The following is a 20,912-nucleotide window of genomic DNA, read 5'->3' on the forward strand; positions in this document are numbered from 1 at the left end:
ACTTAACCCAGTCACTAACCACGTGCTTGTAACATCAGCAATTTTCTGCTGTCTACACAAAACTGAATACAAATATCATCCATAAAATTCCCAGACTGAAAAAAATCATGCAAAAGCAAAGATATGAATACTATCAGCATCAAGATTTCAAAATATCTAGAAGATAAACATATAATGTTAACATTCCCTTATATAAGCATAATAACATACAAATGTTTAATTTCATATCTCAAAGCAAAAAAAATCTCAATCTCAGTTTATAATATTCAACAAAATCAGCCATTATCAATCAACAGAAGTGTAGATAGTCTGGGTTAACAAGCAATCCATGTCATGGAAATATCTTGCCTTGAAACGTGGAACTGTAAGGTCCATAGTCTCTGGTCGAATCCATATTTTTGGTTTGCGAGGATCTCGGAGCACAACAGGAGGATAAGTGGGATCTCCTTCTACAATACCCTCAAATCTGAAAAATGCAAAAAAATAAATAAATGACTGAAACATGCTCTTTTAACTTACTGATGAAATATCAGCAGTACATCACATAGCAAACTAAAACTGAAGAAAGCTAGAGGAAAGGAAGCTACAGACAATAAGTCATATATGATCCAACTTTAATGACCATCAACCTCTAAGAGTACAAACAAGGAGATTTTATATGAGGCAGAGTTAGTGCCAAGTATTTATTGCATTTTTTTTTTTTTTTTTTGCTTTGTCGCTGTCTCCCGTGTTTGCGAGGTAGCGCTAGGAAACAGACGAAAGAAATGGCCCAACCCACCCCCATACACATGTATATACATACGTCCACACACGCAAATATACATACCTACACAGCTTTCCATGGTTTACCCCAGACACTTCACATGCCCCGATTCAATCCACTGACAGCACGTCAACCCCAGTATACCACATCGATCCAATTCACTCTATTCCTTGCCCTCCTTTCACCCTCCGGCATGTTCAGGCCCCGATCACACAAAATCTTTTTCACTCCATCTTTCCACCTCCAATTTGGTCTCCCTCTTCTCCTCGTTCCCTCCACCTCCGACACATATATCCTCTTGGTCAATCTTTCCTCACTCATTCTCTCCATGTGCCCAAACCATTTCAAAACACCCTCTTCTGCTCTCTCAACCACGCTCTTTTTATTTCCACACATCTCTCTTACCCTTACGTTACTTACTCGATCAAGCCACCTCACACCACACATTGTCCTCAAACATCTCATTTCCAGCACATCCATCCCCCTGCGCACAACTCTATCCATAGCCCACGCCTCGCAACCATACAACATTGTTGGAACCACTATTCCTTCAAACATACCCATTTTTGCTTTCCGAGATAATGTTCTCGACTTCCACACATTCTTCAAGGCTCCCAGAATTTTCGCCCCCTCCCCTACCCTATGATCCACTTTCGCTTCCATGGTTCCATCCGCTGCCAGATCCACTCCCAGATATCTAAAACACTTCACTTCCTCCAGTTTTTCTCCATTCAAACTCACCTCCCAATTGACTTGACCCTCAACCCTACTGTACCTAATAACCTTGCTCTTATTCACATTTACTCTTAACTTTCTTCTTTCACACACTTTACCAAACTCAGTCACCAGCTTCTGCAGTTTCTCACATGAATCAGCCACCAGCGCTGTATCATCAGCGAACAACAACTGACTCACTTCCCAAGCTCTCTCATCCCCAACAGACTTCATACTTGCCCCTCTTTCCAAAACTTTTGCATTCACCTCCCTAACAACCCCATCCATAAACAAATTAAACAACCATGGAGACATCACACACCCCTGCCGCAAACCTACATTCACTGAGAACCAATCACTTTCCTCTCTTCCTACACGTACACATGCCTTACATCCTCGATAATTACTTTTCACTGCTTCTAACAACTTGCCTGCCACACCATATATTCTTAATACCTTCCACAGAGCATCTCTATCAACTCTATCATATGCCTTCTCCAGATCCATAAATGCTACATACAAATCCATTTGCTTTTCTAAGTATTTCTCACATACATTCTTCAAAGCAAACACCTGATCTACACATCCTCTACCACTTCTGAAACCACACTGCTCTTCCCCAATCTGATGCTCTGTACATGCCTTCACCCTCTCAATCAATACCCTCACATATAATTTACCAGGAATACTCAACAAACTTATACCTCTGTAATTTGAGCACTCACTCTTATCCCCTTTGCCTTTGTACAATGGCACTATGCACGCATTCCGCCAATCCTCAGGCACCTCACCGTGAGTCATACATGCATTAAATAACCTTACCAACCAGTCAACAATACAGTCACCCCCTTTTTTAATAAATTCCACTGCAATACCATCCAAACCTACTGCCTTGCCGGCTTTCATCTTCCGCAAAGCTTTCACTACCTCTTCTCTGTTTACCAAATCATTTTCCCTAACCCTCTCACTTTGCACACCACCTCGACCAAAACACCCTATATCTGCCACTCTATCATCAAACACATTCAACAAACCTTCAAAATACTCACTCCATCTCCTTCTCGCATCACCACTACTTGTTATCACCTCCCCATTTGCGCCCTTCACTGAAGTTCCCATTTGCTCCCTTGTCTTACGCACTTTATTTACCTCCTTCCAGACATCTTTTTATTCTCCCTAAAATTTAATGATACTCTCTCACCCCAACTCTCATTTGCCTTTTTTTTCACCTCTTGCACCTTTCTCTTGACCTCCTGTCTCTTTCTTTTATACGTCTCCCACTCAACTGCATTTTTTCCCTGCAAAAATCGTCCAAATGCCTCTCTCTTCTCTTTCACTAATACTCTTACTTCTTCATCCCACCACTCACTACCCTTTCTAATCAACCCACCTCCCACTCTTCTCATGCCACAAGCATCTTTTGCGCAATCCATCACTGATTCCCTAAATACATCCCATTCCTCCCCCACTCCCCTTACTTCCATTGTTCTCACCTTTTTCCATTCTGTACTCAGTCTCTCCTAGTACTTCCTCACACAAGTCTCCTTCCCAAGCTCACTTACTCTCACCACCCTCTTCATCCCAACATTCACTCTTTTTTTCTGAAAACCCATACAAATCTTCACCTTAGCCTCCACAAGATTGCATATTGCATATCTCGCTTAATTCACAATGATGTCTTCTACCACTACACTTTGTGCATAATCATCATTTCTTGATTTGGAAATATCTTTCTTTTAAGCCATTCAAGCAATCATTTTTTAGGTATCAATGCTCTACCTTGAGCAGAATATTGAATAGTCTCTCCATCTTTCTTCAGAGGTTTTTCTTGTTAACTTCCTCGCTGTTTCCCAAATTAGCAAAGCAGAGCCAAGAACAAACAAATAAAGGCCTTACTGCTCACATCCATTCTCCAATTGTCAGGTGTAATGTACCAAAACCACAGCCCCGACCACAAAAAGAACCTACATACCGTTATATGGTTTCTCCTGGTTGCTTCATATTCCCTGATTCAATGCACTGACAGCATGATAGCCCTACATTCCACATCACTCCAATTCACATTGTCCTGTGGATGCCATTCACCCTCCTGCATGCTCCGTCCCTGATTACTCAAAATCTTTTTCACTCCATCCATTCATCTTCAATTTGGTCTCCCCCTTCTCCTTGTTCCCTCTTTGTCAACCTCTCCTCACTCATTCTCTCCTTGTGACCGACCCATTTCAGCATACACTCTTCAGCTTTCTCAACCGTACCCTTCTTGTCTCTTTACCACTCTCTTATCCTTTTTTTACTTAATCAAACCACTTCACATCACATATTTCCCTAAAACACTTCATTTCAAATGAATACAACCTCCTCTACACATCATCATCTACAGAACATGCCTCACATCCACTCAAGACTGTCGAAACTACTATACCTTCAAACATACATCACACAGCCCTGCCTCACACCTACATGTATCCCAAAACTTTTGATCAACTCTCCATCCACTCTTACACATGCAATTGCTCCTCTATAGAAGGTTTTCACACCATCCAACAGTTGTCCCCCTTCACCATATATTTTTCACACATCCAGAAAAACATTCCACTTGACTGTGTCATATGCATTTCCAGATCCATAAAAGCTGCATACAACTTCTTACCTTTCGCTAAATACTTTTCCACAGTCATCTTGATAACAAAGATCTGATCCATACATTCCCTACCTTTCCTTAACCCGCTTACTCTTCACTTATTCTGCATTCATTCACTTCCATTACTCTATTAATCAACATTCTTGCATACACTTTTCCTGGTATACTTAACTGACTTATTCCTCTATAACTGCTACATACATCCTTAGCACCTTTTCCTTTGAATAAAGGAACAATAATAGCTTTCAACCAATTCTCAGATACAACCTTCTGTTTCCATGCTAATTCACATATCGGATGCATCCACTCTATCTCACTTTCTCCTCCATACTTAAGCAATTCAGCCATAGTCTCATCCACTCCAGGTGCCTTTCCCACCTTCAGCCTTATTATTGCCCTTCTTAACTCTCTTTCTCCTATATGTCCTTGCACTTGTATCCTCTTCCTTCCATCCTCCACACCCATACATGTAAAAACTGCTGCCTCCCTTCTCCCACATTCATCAGTTTTTCATAATACTCTTTCCATCTTCCTTTCACTTCCTCCTTTTGATCCAGCAACTCCCATTCCTTACTTCTCATATTAACATTTCTTCCTTTATATCCACCTCTTGCCTTTTTAAACCTCCTTCCCATATTTTCTTTATATCCACCTCTTGCCTTTTAAACCTCTTTCCCATATTTTCTTTATATCCACCTCTTGCCTTTTTAAACCTCCTTCCCATACAGTTTCTTATTATCCCAAAACTTTTCGCTTAACTTTCTTCCAAAATCTTTGTCTACTCTTTCTTTGTTTATTTGCTTCATTCTTACTTGCTCAATCCTCCTTACAGCATATATTGTCCTCAAACATTACATTTCCAACACATTCACCATATCCTTTAAATTTTTTGTCCAAGCCCCATGCTTTGCATTCATATAGCATTGACAGAATTACCCATTAAGACAGTGATATCTTTTTCCACACATTCCTCAATGTACCTAAGACCTTTGCCCATCTCCCACCCTACGGCTTACTTCAGCTCCCATGGTTCCATTCACTGCCATATCCACTTCTGGGTATCTAAAATACTCCACTTCCTCCAACAAACTGGCACTCTAAATAACCTATCTCTTTTCACTGCTATACCTAATATGTTTGCTGTTACTCACATTTACTTTCAACTTTCTCCTTTCACATACTTACCAAAATTTAGACACAAGCTCATGCAACTTCTCAACAAATTTACTGCCAGTGCTCTAGCAAACAACAACTGAATCATCTCCGAGGCCCCCTGCCCTCAGCAAACTGTATACCTGCTCCTCTCTCCAAGACCCTTGCATTCATCTCCCTAACCACCCCAACCATAAACAATGGCAACATCACATACCCCACCACAGACCCATCTTCACCTGGAACCACTCACCCTCCTCTCCACCCACTTGCAAGCATGCCTTTCCTTTCACACGATATATTTTCATCACCTCCCATAAAACATATGCTTTCCCAAGATCCAAAAATGCCACTTACAAATCCTTCTCTTTCTCTACATATTTCTTACACACATCCACCTAAAAGCAAACACCTGATCCAAACATCCTCTACCCATCCTGAGACCACACTGTTCCTCCTTGATCTGATGCTCTGTGCATGCAGCCACCCTAACAATCACCATTGGTCCATGGAGCTTACCATGTAAACTTACCAAACTAAAACCATAGTAATTCAAATACTCATCTTTGTCCTTCAAATTTTTAAATAATGGCAGTATAAGTGCATTCTGCAAATCTTCTGGTGCATCACCATGATCCATAAAGACAGTGAAAATCCTAACTAACCAATCAACAACATTGTCATCCCCTTTCTTAAATTCAACTACAATACTGTCCATTCCAGCCAGCTTGCCACATTTCATCTTACACAAGGCTTTCACCGCTTCTTCTCTTTTCACCAAACCACTTGCCATGATCCTATCACTTCTCATACTTCCCTAACATCTACCATCTTATCACTGAATAAGTTCAAACAATCATATAACACTCTCTCACTCCCTCTCCTCTTCACCTCATCACTGCCTGTTAACACTTCTCCATTTGCCACTTTCACTATTGTTTCCAATTCTTTTCTTGCTTTTCTCAACCTCTTTCAAAACATCTTATTCTCACTCATTTGCCCTCCTTTTCAGTCCCTGCACCTCTCTCTTGACTCCCTGCTGCTTTCTCTGGTACATCTCACAACCATACTCACTTTTTCCCTATAAGTAATGCCCAAACATCCCTCTTTTCTCTTTCACTAAAACTCTACTTCATCATTCCACCACTCACTGTCCTTTCTTACCTGCCCACCTCACGCATGCCAAACACTTCTCTCACCCATACCAGCACTGCTTCCCTAAAATACTTTATGTTCCTCATACATTCCCCTACTTTTCACTCTAACTTTTTACCATTCAACACTCAGCCTCTCCTGATATTTATTCACATGTCTTTTCTCCAAGCTAACTTAATTTTCTCACCCTTTTCTCACCCACATCATTCCCTCCTTTCCAAAAAAAACTCTACAAATATTCATCTTTGCCTCCACAAGGTAATGATCAGATATCCAACCAGCTACCCTTCTCAGCACACTCATCCAAAAGTCTTTCTTTTCCATGCCTATCAATTAGGCACTTTCTATCTTTCCCACTCACCTTACTGAAAACTTCATGATTCCTAGTTATACACTCAACTGACATATTACACTTTCCCATTTAAATCACACATCATTAATATCCAATCTCTTGCATCAAAATTGCTGACACACTCACACAGCTGCTCCTAAAACACTCACCTCTCTCGTCTTTCTTTTCAAGGCCAAGGGCACTAGCACAAATGATCACCCATTTTAATTTCTATCCATACCAGCCTGAAGCTCACTTCCTTACACTCTTTCATGCATTACCATACTTCCTGCTTCAAATGAGTGCTACCCTTTCCTTACTTCTCACACTCTCACTAATCCCTGACTTTACTCTTAAGATGTTCCCAAACCAATTTTGACTAAAATCAAGGTATAAGAGTAACTCAATGTTCAGGGAAGATAATTAACCAAGATCAAAAATGGGTACCAACACTGCATCATCAATACTAATATTATAGTTTCTTTTTTTTTTTTTTTTTGCTGTCTCCCGCGTTTGCGAGGTAGCGCAAGGAAAATGACGAAAGAAATGGCCCAACCCACCCCCATACACATGTATATACATACGTCCACACACACAAATATACATACCTACACAGCTTTCCATGGTTTACCCGAGACGCTTCACATGCCCTGATTCAATCCACTGACAGCACGTCAACCCCAGTATACCACATTGATCCAATTCACTCTATTCCTTGACCTCCTTTCACCCTCCTGCATGTTCAGGCCCCGATCACACAAACTCTTTTTCACTCCATCTTTCCACCTCCAATTTGGTCTCCCACTTCTCCTCGTTCCCTCCACCTCCGACACATATATCCTCTTGCTCAATCTTTCCTCACTCATTCTCTCCATGTGCCCAAACCATTTCAAAACACCCTCTTCTGCTCTCTCAACCACGCTCTTTTTATTTCCACACATCTCTCTTACCCTTACATTACTTACTCGATCAAACCACCTCACACCACACATTGTCCTCAAACATCTCATTTCCAGCACATCCATCCTCCTGCGCACAACTCTATCCATAGCCCACGCCTCGCAACCATACAACATTGTTGGAACCACTATTCCTTCAAACATACCCATTTTTGCTTTCCGAGATAATGTTCTCGACTTCCACACATTCTTCAAGGCTCCCAGGATTTTCGCCCCCTCCCCCACCCTATGATCCACTTCCGCTTCCATGGTTCCATCCGCTGCCAGATCCACTCCCAGATATCTAAAACACTTTACTTCCTCAAGTTTTTCTCCATTCAAACTTACCTTACTGTACCTAATAACCTTGCTCTTATTCACATTTACTCTTAACTTTCTTCTTTCACACACTTTACCAAACTCAGTCACCAGCTTCTGCAGTTTCTCACATGAATCAGCCACCAGCGCTGTATCATCAGCGAACAACAACTGACTCACTTCCCAAGCTCTCTCATCCACAACAGACTTCATACTTGCCCCTCTTTCCAAAACTCTTGCATTCACCTCCCTAACAACCCCATCCATAAACAAATTAAACAACCATGGAGACATCACACACCCCTGCCGCAAACCTACATTCACTGAGAACTAATCACTTTCCTCTCTTCCTACACGTACACATGCCTTACATCCTCGATAAAAACTTTTCACTGCTTCCAACAACTTGCCTCCCACACCATATATTCTTAATACCTTCCACAGAGCATCTCTATCAACTCTATCATATGCCTTCTCCAGATCCATAAATGCTACATACAAACCAATTTGCTTTTCTAAGTATTATAGTTATTTTTTTTTTTATTATACTTTGTCGCTGTCTCCCGCGTTTGCGAGGTAGCGCAAGGAAACAGACGAAAGAAATGGCCCAACCCCCCCCCATACACATGTATATACATACGTCCACACACGCAAATACACATACCTACACAGCTTTCCATGGTTTACCCCAGACGATTCACATGCCTTGATTCAATCCACTGACAGCACGTCAACCCCGGTATACCACATCGCTCCAATTCACTCTATTCCTTGCCCTCCTTTCACCCTCCTGCATGTTCAGGCCCCAATCACTCAGAATCTTTTTCACTCCATCTTTTCACCTCCAATTTGGTCTCCCACTTCTCCTCGTTCCCTCCACCTCTGACACATATATCCTTTTACTGAGAACTAAAACCCAAATTCTTCAAAATAAAAGCTACATATCCTATCAACAAATCATGCTGCCTTCTCACTTAACAACAGCAAAATCAATCTACAAATATAGATAAAAATAATGACCTTTAATACTTTCAGGCTTAAAAAAAAAAACATTGCATCATATGACTTTCTTGGTATTCCAAAAAACTGCATCTTATCAACTTACTAGGCTATAATCTGGAAGTAGTCATGTAATGATTTTGCAAGTCACAGAAAACATCAGTGTTTCACAGGGTATGGGTAAATTCAACAAGTCTGTTCAAAGAAAAAGCTAGAATCTTCACTAGCAAATGACATTCTGAACAGTGGTATGATGGCACAAGAATAATCACCATTAATGTCATTAATCAGCCTAAGTTTCTGAAGCACATTTCTAGGTTTAGATCATTCCATCCTTGAAAAATATCGACATAATGTGAAAACATTTTCCAGTCATCATTCTGGAAAACATCAAAAACTAATGAAAGAACCAAGGACATCCTTCAAAAATAACTCAACTGACAGTCGAGAATATATAAGTATTATTACATTCTATATCATTTTTATCCCTAGGATAGGGAAGAAAGAATACTTCCCACGCATTCCCCACGTGTCGTAGAAGGTGACTAAAGGGGACGGAAGCGGGGGGTTAGAAACCCTCCCCTCCTTGTATTTTAACTTTCTAAAAGGGGAAACAGGAGTCATGCAGGGAGAACTCATCCTCCTCAAAGGCTCAGAGTGGGGTGACTAAATGTGTTTGGATATAACCAAGATGAGAAAAAAGGAGAGACAGGTAGTATGTTTGAGGAAAGGAACCTGGATGTTTTGGCTGTGAAAGAAACGAAGCTCGGGGGTATGGGAAAAGAGTGGTTTGGGAGTGTCTTGGGAGTGGGGTCACGGGTTGGTGAGAGGGCAGGAGCAAGGGAGGAGTGGCGCTGCTTCTGAGGCAGGAGTTGTGGGAGTGTGTGATAGAGTGTGGGAGGGTAAACTCTGGAATGATGTGGGTGGGGCTGGGGATGGATGGGGAGAGATGGGTGACTGTTGGTGCCTGTGCACCTGATCATGGGGGAAGGGATCATGAGAGGCAGGTGTTTTGGGAGCAGCTGGGTGAGTGTGTTGGCAGCTTTGACGCACGAGACCAGGTTATAGTGATGGGTGATTTGAATCCAAAGGTGGGTGGTGTGGCAGTTGAGAGTGTGGTTGGTGTCATGGGGTGTTCGGTGTAGTGGGTGGAAGTGGTGAAGAGCTTATGGCTTTGTGTGCTGAGGAAGGACTGGTGGTATGGGGTGCCTGGTTTGAAGGGAGAGATGTGCATGAGTGTGCATATGTGAGTAGAAGAGAAGGCCAGAGAGCATTGTTGGATTACGTGTAAATTGATAGGCGCGCGAAAGAGAGACTCATGGAAGTTAATGTGCTGAGAGGGGCAACTGGAGGGATGTCTGATCATTATCTTCAGGAGGTGAAGGTGAAGATATGTAGAGGTTTTCAGAATAGAAGAGAGAATGTTGGGGTGAAGAGGATGGTGGGAGTGGGTGAGCTTGGAAGGAAGACTTGTGTGAGTAAGTACTGGGAGAGATTGAGTGCAGAGTGGCAGAGGGTGAGAGCAAATGACCTGAGGGGGTGGGGGGTGGGGTGGGGAGAATGAGATGTATTTGGGGAAGCAGTGATGGCTTGTGCGGGGGATGCCTGTGGCGTGAGAAGGGTGGGGAGTGGGTGGATTTGAGGGGGTGGTGAGTGGTGGAATGTAGAAGTAAGATTGTTAGTGAAGGAAAAGGGGGAGGCGTTTGGACGATTTTTGCGGGGAAATATTGCAAATGACTGGGAGATGTATAAAAGAAAGAGGCGAGAGGTCAAGAGAAGGGTGCAAGAGGTGAAAAAAAGGGCAAATGAAAGTTGGGGTGGTGAGTATCCTTAAATTTTAGGGAGAATAAAAAGATGTTTTGGAAGGAGGTAAGCAGAGTGAGTAAGAAGGGAAAACAACTGGGAGAATCAGTAAAGCGGACAAACGGGGAGGTAATAACAAGAAGTGGTGAAGTGAGAGGGAGATGGGGTGGGTGTTTTGAAGGTTTGTTGAATGTGTTTGATGATAGAGTGGCAGATTTAGGGTATTTTGGTTGAGGTGGTGTGCGAAGTGAGAGGGTCAGGGAGAATGATTTGGTAAACAGAGAAGAGGTAGTGAAAGCTTTGTGGAAGTTGAAAGCCGGCAGGTTTGTATGGTACTGCTGGAAATTTGTTAGAGAGGGGGGTGTTTTGTTGACTGGTTGGTGAGGATATTCAATGTGTGTGTGGCTCATGGTGGGGTGCCTGAGGTTTGGTGGTATGCATGTGTGGTGCCATTGAGCAGGGGCAGGGGGGATGGGGGTGAGCATTTGGATTGCAGAGGTATGGGTTTGTATGGGAGGGTATTGATTGCGAGGGTCAAGGCATGTACAGAGCATCAGATTGGGGAGGAGCAGTGTGGTTTCAGAAGTGGTAGAGGATGTGTGGATCAGGTTTGCTTTGATGAATGCACATGAGAAATACTTAAAAAAGCAGATGGATTTGTATGTAGCATTTATGGATCTGGAGAAGGCATAAAATATAAAACAGAGTTGACAGTGATGCTCTGTGGAAGGTATTAAGAGTATATGGTGTGGGAGGTAAGTTGCTAAAAGCACTGAAATGTTTTTATCAAGAATGTAAGGCATGTGTACGAATAGGAAGAGAGGAAAGTGACTGGTTCCCAGTGAATGTCGGTTTGCGGCAGGGGTGCGTGATGTCTCTATGGTTGTTTAATTTGTTTAAGGATGGGGTTGTTAGGGCGGTGAATGCAAGAGTTTTGGAGAGAGGAGTAAGCATGCAGTCTGTTGTGGATGAAGGGCTTGGGAAGTGAGTCAGTTGTAGTTTGCTGATGATACAGCACTGGTGGCTGATTCAGGTGAGAAACTGCAGAAGTTGGTGACTGAGTTTGGTAAAGTAAGTGAAAGAAGAAAACTGAGAGTAAATGTGAATAAGAGCAAGGTTATTAGATTCAGCAGGGTTGAGGGACAAGTAAATTGGGAGGTAAGTTTGAATGAAGAAAAACTGGGGGAAAAGAAGTGTTTCAGATATCTGGGAGTGGATTTGGCAGTAGATGGAACATGGAAGTGGAAGTAAGTCATAGGGTGGGGGAGGGGGTGAAGGTTCTGGGAGCACTGAAGAATGTGTGGAAGGTGAGAACGTTATCTCAGAGAGCAAAATTGGGTATGTTTGAAGGAATAGTGGTTCCAACAATGTTATATGGTTGTGACACATTGGCAATAGATAAGGTTGTACGGAGGAGGGTGGATGTGTTGGAAATGAAATGTCTGAGGACAATATGTGGTGTGAGGTGGTTTGATTGAGTGAGTAATGAAAGGGTAAGAGAGATGTGTGGTAATAAAAAGAGTATGGTTGAGAGAGCAGAGGAGGGTGTGTTGAAATGGTTCGGTCACATGGAGAGAATGAGTGAGGAAAGATTGACAAAGAGAATATATGTGTCAGAGGTGGAGGGAATGAGAAGTAGGAAATCAAATTTGAGGTGGAAGGATGGAGTGAAAAAAAATTTGAGCGATCGGAGCCTGAACATACAGGAGGGCAAAAACCGTGCAATGAATAGAGTGAATTGGAACGACTGGCATACCAGGGTCGACTTGCTGTCAATTAATTGAACCAGGGAATGTAAAGCATCTGGGCCTGGATGTGGAGGGGGAGCTGTGGTTTCGGTGCATTGCACATGACAGCTAGAAACTGAGTGTGAACGAATGTGGCCTTTGTTGTCTTTTCCTGGAGTACCTCACACGCACGCAGGGGAGAGCCATGTCATTTCATGTGTGGCGAGGTAGCAGCATGAATGGATGAAGGCAGCAAGTATGAATATGTACATATGTATAAGTCTGTGTATGCATATGTATGTATATGCTGAAATGTATGGGTATGTATATGTGCGTGTGTGGGGGTTTATGTACATACATGTGTATGTGGGAGGGTTGGGCCATTCTTTCATCTATTTCCTTGCTATACCTCACTAATGTGGGAGACAGTGACAAAGTATAATAAATAAATAAATAAAATATTTTTTTTTTATATTTGTTGGTCATTCTTGCATTGGTACTGAAACACGAAAAAAAAAAAATTGGCCTCATTCCATTCTTTGGATGTTGTTTGTAATGCATCAAAAGCAAAGCCCTCTATCCATAAGCAGGCCCCTCTCACCTTTCTGTGGTTTCTCCCAGCTGCTTTAAAATGCCCTGATTCAGTCCACCAACTGTATGCACATCTTTCACACTCTTGCATGTTCAGGCCCCAATAACTCAAAATCTCTTTCTCTGCATCCTTCTTCTCTCCACTTCAGAAATATTTACCCTAACTGTCAACCTCTCCTCATTCATTCTCTCCCTATGTCCAAATCATTTCAGCACACTCTTCAGTTCTCTCAACCATACTCTTCTTACCAAACCTCTCTCTTACCCTATCAGTTTTACTCAATCCCCCTCCTCACAGATCATACTGTCCTCAAACATTTCATTTCCTACACATTCACTGTTTTCTACATACTTTCATTAACAGCCCATGCTTCACATCCATACAACACCGTTCGGACTACTACATCTTTAAAGATACCCCATCTTTGCCTTCACAGCTAGAATCCAGAACTGACAATTCAAAAGTTTATTGTCATGAGAAAATGGACCCCCATCCCTCACACAGTAATATGCCTGCAGCTCCCAGATAGTGACCTCTCTTTCCATATATTCCTTAATGCACCAAGGACCTTGGGCCCCTAAACCACCCTATGGCTCACTTAAGATCCCTTGGTTCCATTCACTGCCATCTTCACTCCCAGCTATTTAAACACTCCAATTCCTTAAGTTTTCTCCATTAAAACTCACACTCCAGCTTGTCTCTCTCCACTACAAAACCTATTAACCTAACTTTTATTAACATTTACTCTCAACTTTTTCCTTTCAAACACACTCCCAAGCTCAAACTCTAACTTTTGCAGTTTTTCTCTTTAATCTCGATACCAAAACTGCCATCAGCAGACAATAGCTGACTCTCCTCCCATATACCCTAACCCTCTCAGATTTCAAACCCACTCCTATCCCTAAAACCTTCACATTCACTCTCAACTTTACCCCATCCATATAAAGAATGAACAAGCATGATGACATACACACCCCTGCTGCAGACCCACCTTAGCCTGGAACCACTAATCTTCCTCTCTCTCTTCTAATAGCTTTCCTCCCACACCCTACAGTCATAACATCTTCTATAAAGCATATCTATCAATCCTATCATATGCTTTCTCCAGATCCAAAGACACCACATAAGAATACCTCTGTTTCTCCATGTAATTCTTAACACACATTTTTCAATGCAAACACCTTATCAACACATCCTCTGCCACACCAGAAACCATACTGTTTCTCCCGTATCTAATGAACTGTGCATGACACCACCCTATCAATTACCACTCTCCCAAACAACTTAACAGGTACACCATCAAACTTATACCTCTGTAATTCAAACATTCACTTTCATCCCCTTTACCTTTATGCAATGGCACTATACAAACATTATATTAATCCGCAGGCACCTTACCATGATCCATATATGCACCAAAACTCCTAAGCAGCCAATTAATGACACAGTCACCCTCTCTCTTAAGAAAACAAACTGCAATACCATCCACTCCAGCTGCCCTGCCACATGTCATCTTATGCATGGCTTTCATCTCCTCTTCTCTTTTCACCAAACAACCTATCATTACAACCTATCATTAAACACATCCATCAAAGCTTCGAAGTACTCACTCCATCTCTGCCTTTTAACACTTCCACCATTTACCCCTTCACTAATGTTCCTCTTTGTTCCCTTGATTACCATGTAACTGTCACATTGATGTCTTGTCTTATCTAATTGGCACCTAACATGAAAGTTGCATCATGCAAACAATAAAAATTCAACAAAAACTGAAGAAATTCTTTTGTTTAAGCCTGCTCTCATGGTAATCAAACTTTACTTTGGCATATAGCAGCCCTACAAAGTGCACACCATAAAGGCATCAATCACTCCCAGCAGACACAACAGAAAGTGCTGTGCACTTGCCCTTTGAAGATTTTCTCTAGTCCCCTTCACACACTCCTATCCTCCACTGTGCATTAGTATTTGCATGTAAAATGGAACGTTAAGTGTTTATAAGAGTTTATAAAATAGTGTTTATATTTCATGATACTTCACAAGTTCTAACATGTAACTGTCATTAGTGTGTAAACCTCAGTTGTCTCAAAATAAATAAATGCCCCTCTGTGCATACATTAAAAACTAATCTCTTTGCATAAGTGATGAGAAGTGTTGTTACAGAAGTGTGTGTTACATTTCAGGATATTTCGGCTGTCATAAATAAACCATCATCTTTTTTCAACCCTATACAATGCTCCACTACATGTGCACAAAGGAAAGCAATGAGTCATTGATTTAGATGATGATAAGCTTGACAATACCTAAGCTCATTGTAAATCTAACCTTGAGGATGACATTGACGAACCTGAATCTATTGGCAGCACTTATGTGCCCAAGTCTGTTTTATGAGCATTTGGTTGCTCTGCCTGAAGGTGCAAAGATATTGCAGGTCAGACAAGCAGCATCCTGCAATATGACTTTTCCCCTGCTGCCTCTTCTCCCCAGCCACAGTACTTGCAAATGGCACAACCATCTACTTCCCACACCATCACTACTGCCCAACATACTGCATTCTGTGCAACACACTCAAACAAATAACATTACACCAGAAGGTAATATTGTTATTAAATATAGCTTTATTTTATTGGTATAATGTTCCTGATATTACATTTCTGTTTACTACCAGTAAGGAGTATAACAATAACCTATGTGAGGGCACTGCGATCTTTTTTTCTTCTAAAATTCCTTATAACAGTACACTATGCAAAAGCAAGGGCAATTTTTCTAAAATTGCTTACAGCCAAACCGTACAAGCTAGCACAATTCTAATACCAACATAACATACCTATACACTTATACTATTTAATGGAATAATGAAAAATGAAAGAAAGAGATGGCAAAAACTAAAAAAAGGAATATTTTGGAAAAGTTCTTGATATTCTATTTTTCCATTTATCAGCCATAGTATTGCTCATATCCAATTTCTGATTTCAACAAAGTAAAGTTCAAAAGGTCTTTTTTTTCATATAATATTTATTAAGCCTGCTAGGATTTTTTGAGAAAAAAACATGAGTTGACTGCATTGAAAACTAAACCCATGACTTCAAATCAAAATATTTCTCGCTTAATTTTTTCTAGTTTTATGTGAAACATCAACCAATTCTAGACAGAATGTAGTTAGATTTATATGATAAAATGATTTGGTTGCCAAAAATCTATCCAAAGAAAAATGTACAGCAAGGCTTTTCTGTGCCAGAAGGTCACAACTAAACCTGTGCATGGGAGAGGATAATGTTATTAGTAAGTAAGTGAGGGTGTTACCCTCCTTTCAAAACAATTTCTTATTCGCCCTGAAGTCTACTAATACTCACTCACCCCCAACTCTCATTTGCCCCTTTTTTTTTCAGCCCCTCATCTTTCCTCATGACCTTCTACCATTTCCTTCTCTAAGTCTCCCAGTTACTCACACTCCTTCCCTGTAAGTACCATCCATATACCTCTACTTTCTCTTTCACTACATATTCAACACTGTTATCCTACCACTCACTACCCCTTCACATATGCCCACTTCACACCTTCTGCATGCAACACGCTTCTCTTACACATGTCAGCACTGCATCTCTAAATACCTCCTATTCCTCACCAACTCCCTTAAATTCAATTACTCATACCTTTTGCCAATTCATGCTCAGTCTCCTCCAGTATCTTTTCATGCAAGCCTCTTTAAAGTGAATTGAAACAATGTGATATACAATACACAGGAGGTGATATCTTGTCAATGGAGTGAACCAAGGCACAGAAAGCAGCAGGAAAACCATGGAAAAGTCTTTTTGGCCTGGTGGTGGATAGGGGCCCATGGTTTTGGTGCAATACACATAACAGACAGAGAACAGCTGTGAGTGAACGAGGCCTTTTCTTTGACTGCTCCTTGTGTCAGCCCACTATTGCAGGAAATGGTGAATTAGCAAGAAAATATTCATATTGCCCAATTTTCTCCTCCATGTCACAGAAGGCAAACAAGGAGAGCTGGAAAACCTATCATCCTGTATTAGTTTCCAAAGGAGGTAACAGAGAAGGTGGCCATGCAGGGATTTTCCCCCACCTCTAAAGCTCATTCATCTCTTCCTGACACTACCTTTGATTACGTACAAAAAAGAAAAAAAAAAAATCTAAGCACTCCTCAGCGCTATACTCTGTAGCTGGGATATGATGGACTTTTCTGAAGTGAGTTAGCCTTTGATGAGGGTACACTCTGTTTCATTACCTGACAATGATACAGCCTCATTAAAGGGACTGTTCATTCGCAGTCTACCCTCACACACATGGACTCTAGTAACACCCATATACAAGTATAATAAAGGTATTTCTATGGTACAATGAGGTCACTATATATTTTCCCTTAAAATTCAAGCCTCGTGGAAAGAAACTTCCCTAGTATAAAACCTGCGATATCAACTTATCTGCTGTAATTACATCTTACGTCCTAGGTGAGTTCTTCTTTAAGTGTAAACCATGTCATAAAATATCTTTGCACATAATGAAGTAAGCCTTCAAGGGAAAAACAACACTCTTTGGACTGGTAACATTTGAGTGGGGACTTCTGAGAAGTACTGAATCAGAATCATTTGCTGTCCTGTGAATTTAGTGGAAACCAATGCCTGTATGAGAAACATGAAGCAATTAAAGCTACTTGCCTTTTTACTATAAAACTTAGTCATCAACAATGAGGACGAGAAATCCAATCAAGAGAACTAAAGGATGACTGACTACCATCACACCCTTGGGTGATACCTTACAGCAATAAAAACTTGCCTTCCAATATTCCTTAAATAACCTGATGTACAAGGTAAGAATCCTGATCAATGGCCAACTTCCATTAATGAAAACACTCTCCACAACTTCTTACTAGAACATCTATGGCAACCATAAGTAGAAGGAACCTCAGCTAAAGTAATTGTAAAAGTAATTGTAATTTCATCTCAAATCTCTTCTTGCACCAACTCAACTTTTGTTATAGAAACTTAAACAACAGGCTTAATGAAAAAGGCATATCTTATGATCACTACACCTTCCAGCAACTACAAACTTCTTGTTCCTTAGACTCTCTAACTACTCTGTCCTCTTGTTCCAACTAAAAGGTTGGTTCATATTTTTCAAGTCGCCCAATATTAAGAGTTCCCGTCTTCCTCAGTCTCCCATCAGCTGCAATGAGTAGAATGTAATAATGCTTTCCATTTTTCACATTATGAATGAAATTCTTTCACTCTCAGCATCACATCCTGAAAAGCATTACAGTAGGGCTACTGAAATGCATGTAAAATAATTTTGTATGAGTTTGGCCATTCAATGCCCCTGGCATAAATTCTGAAAACCAGAGGTATATCAGCCTTGCTATTAGTTCAGATAAAAGTAGAAAAAATGAGGAATGAAGGGATGCAACATTGGACAGGTATGGGAAAATAACTCAGGATAAGCTTGAGGAAAGAAGCAACAATGACAAGGAAATAGTTTCAAGGACAGCCTGGAATCATATGGCAGGTAACTGATTCTGAGAATGAATATAGCCAAAGACCTTTAACTTCTTCCACAGCTGTACTTCCATGGGTGACTGAGGACAACTGATCAACCAACCATGAAAAAAGTACAGTATATAATTCTAATGTTGATTTCTTTTTTCCATGAAAGTACAGCATATAATTCTAATGATTTCTTATCCATGAGACTAAGGTTAATCTTCAGCTCAGAAAACACAGTAAGCTGTAGTTCAAACACCTTCCAGAACATCCATAAGACCATCAATAAAAACCACTGGGGCTTTAATGCAAATCTTACCTATAAAGCTTGTTTGCACCATTAACAAGCACTGGATCAATAAGCAGCTTATAATTCCTCTTTGATGGATGTGGTATAGGAGGTGCATGTTTCTGTTGTCCCCCGTGCTTTGTCGGATGATGCGATAAAGGACGCTGCTCCATGGTATGGCACCAGCCCCCTAGAGACAAAGATTAAAAATCATTTAAAGATCTTAAAATCACAAGAAAATATGCTTAAATCATGAGCAGTGCACCTAAAACACAATCTAAACAGCAAGCATTATCAAAATGAAGGGATGAAAAACAAATATGTGAGCATCACTATCATACAACATCAAGAACCATTTATGGGTTTCATGTAGCTCAAATATGCACTCCATACATATGCAAAAGAAGATTGACTTCTTTGAAGTGAGGTCCTTGATGAGACTGTATTCCTTTCAGTCCACTGATGATGATACAACCTACTGAAGAAGGTGACTCATCTGTCATAGTGCAATAAAACTATTAGTAGGAAGAGAGTTTGGTAACACCTTTAAAACTGTAAGTCTTTGGGATTTCATTTAACCAAATATGAGTCTTTGTAGAACAAGGATAGGATGAATCAAGAGTCTGTGAAAGATCTTTAAGAAATGTTCATATGCAACTTAATATTAACCTTTTCAGTGATACTGTCCTCAATTGAAGCAAGCACAGTATGGCGATACTGTCCTCAATTGAGGTAATGTGTTTTCCTGCCACAAGTTGAATTCCACACACAATGTAGGCTCTGCTGGCTAGCCATAGCTGGCAAAACAAACAATGGAAAAGCCATTGGAGCTGCATGGAGGCTTACGTATTCAGCTAGTGACCAAGATGGGTTAGTTGTGTGCCTTTTCTAAGCACTCATCTCATGCAAATGCTGCCAGCACAGTACTTGAGATTGGCAAATCCAATAAATAATAGTTTATGGGCAGGCCCTGAATTCTGGCCAATTGGTACCAAATGGTGGCACTAGCTGAAAGGCTTTGCTGAACATCTGTACATGCATAGCTCTATGGTTGAAAACTTCATTCAAATAGAAATATTCAAGACTACTGGTGAATTTTCTAAGACTGATACCAAATCTGATACAGTCAAGTATCCTAAGCCAAAATTGACAACCTCTGCATGCTTTTTCAATTTACTTCAAGTCAGAGAGCCTTTTGCTACATGGTCAATAATACTGATCAATAATATTTCTGTTAGGTAATATCCATTTTAACTAGTGAAAGGAAATATCAATAGCTCATAAACATAACTTTCTCTGAGTTTGTACGGAAAAGGTCATCATATTAATGTACAGATTCTCATGTAAAAAATAACGACAAACTATCATATTACCAAAATTTCAAAAATTTTACACCGGACATATCCCAGCGCTATCAGACTCTGTATCCATACAGCACTCTGGTAATTAGCTCTCAAAACATGTTGGTGTAGTTAAACTATGCATGGAAGCAGCTACCCAAATTCAACTGTCTCCTTCTTCAGACAACAGAGTTTAGAGAGAAGTTCATTTACACGATGAAGTGGAATATGAGCAGCAAGTACTCAAAGGAATGAGATAATGACATAAAATAATTGCAGTTGTTCTCTAAATGCTTTAAAAGGCATTCCAGAATGGCTGGTTTTGGCATATGAGCTTCAATCCTTTGATTCTGCCTTGTCCTAAAAAAGTGCTGACCATATAACATCTTGTGAAAGTATTTTTCTGATCAATTTGTTTTTCATTTTTCTCCATTCCTCCAAAAAGATATGAATTTGATTTTCCTTGTTGACAGAGCATGAGAAAGATCTCCATTATTTTGGATCATTTGCCATCCCTCCTTTGCCTCTGTTTGCTTGATGGAGTTTTCCTTGTACACATCACACACTATATCAGTTCTGTTGCTTCCTGGTGAACTTTGTAATGTGGCTATAAACAAATGATCTGATACCTGAGCAAAGATGCAGTTGTCCCACTATA

General features: G+C 40.7%; 1 protein-coding gene across 1 annotated transcript in view; it reads right to left on the reverse strand.

Moving 5' to 3' along the window:
* Set1 (SET domain containing 1) overlaps positions 1–20,912 on the reverse strand; it is a 350,690-nt gene that overhangs the window by 304,405 nt on the left and 25,373 nt on the right. The window contains 2 exon segments of the mRNA XM_071668303.1: positions 349–466; positions 18,945–19,104. Of these exon segments, the coding sequence (XP_071524404.1) occupies positions 349–466; positions 18,945–19,104 (278 nt within the window).

The sequence above is a fragment of the Panulirus ornatus genome, chromosome 2, assembly GCF_036320965.1.
Source record: "Panulirus ornatus isolate Po-2019 chromosome 2, ASM3632096v1, whole genome shotgun sequence".
NCBI lineage: Eukaryota > Metazoa > Arthropoda > Malacostraca > Decapoda > Palinuridae > Panulirus > Panulirus ornatus.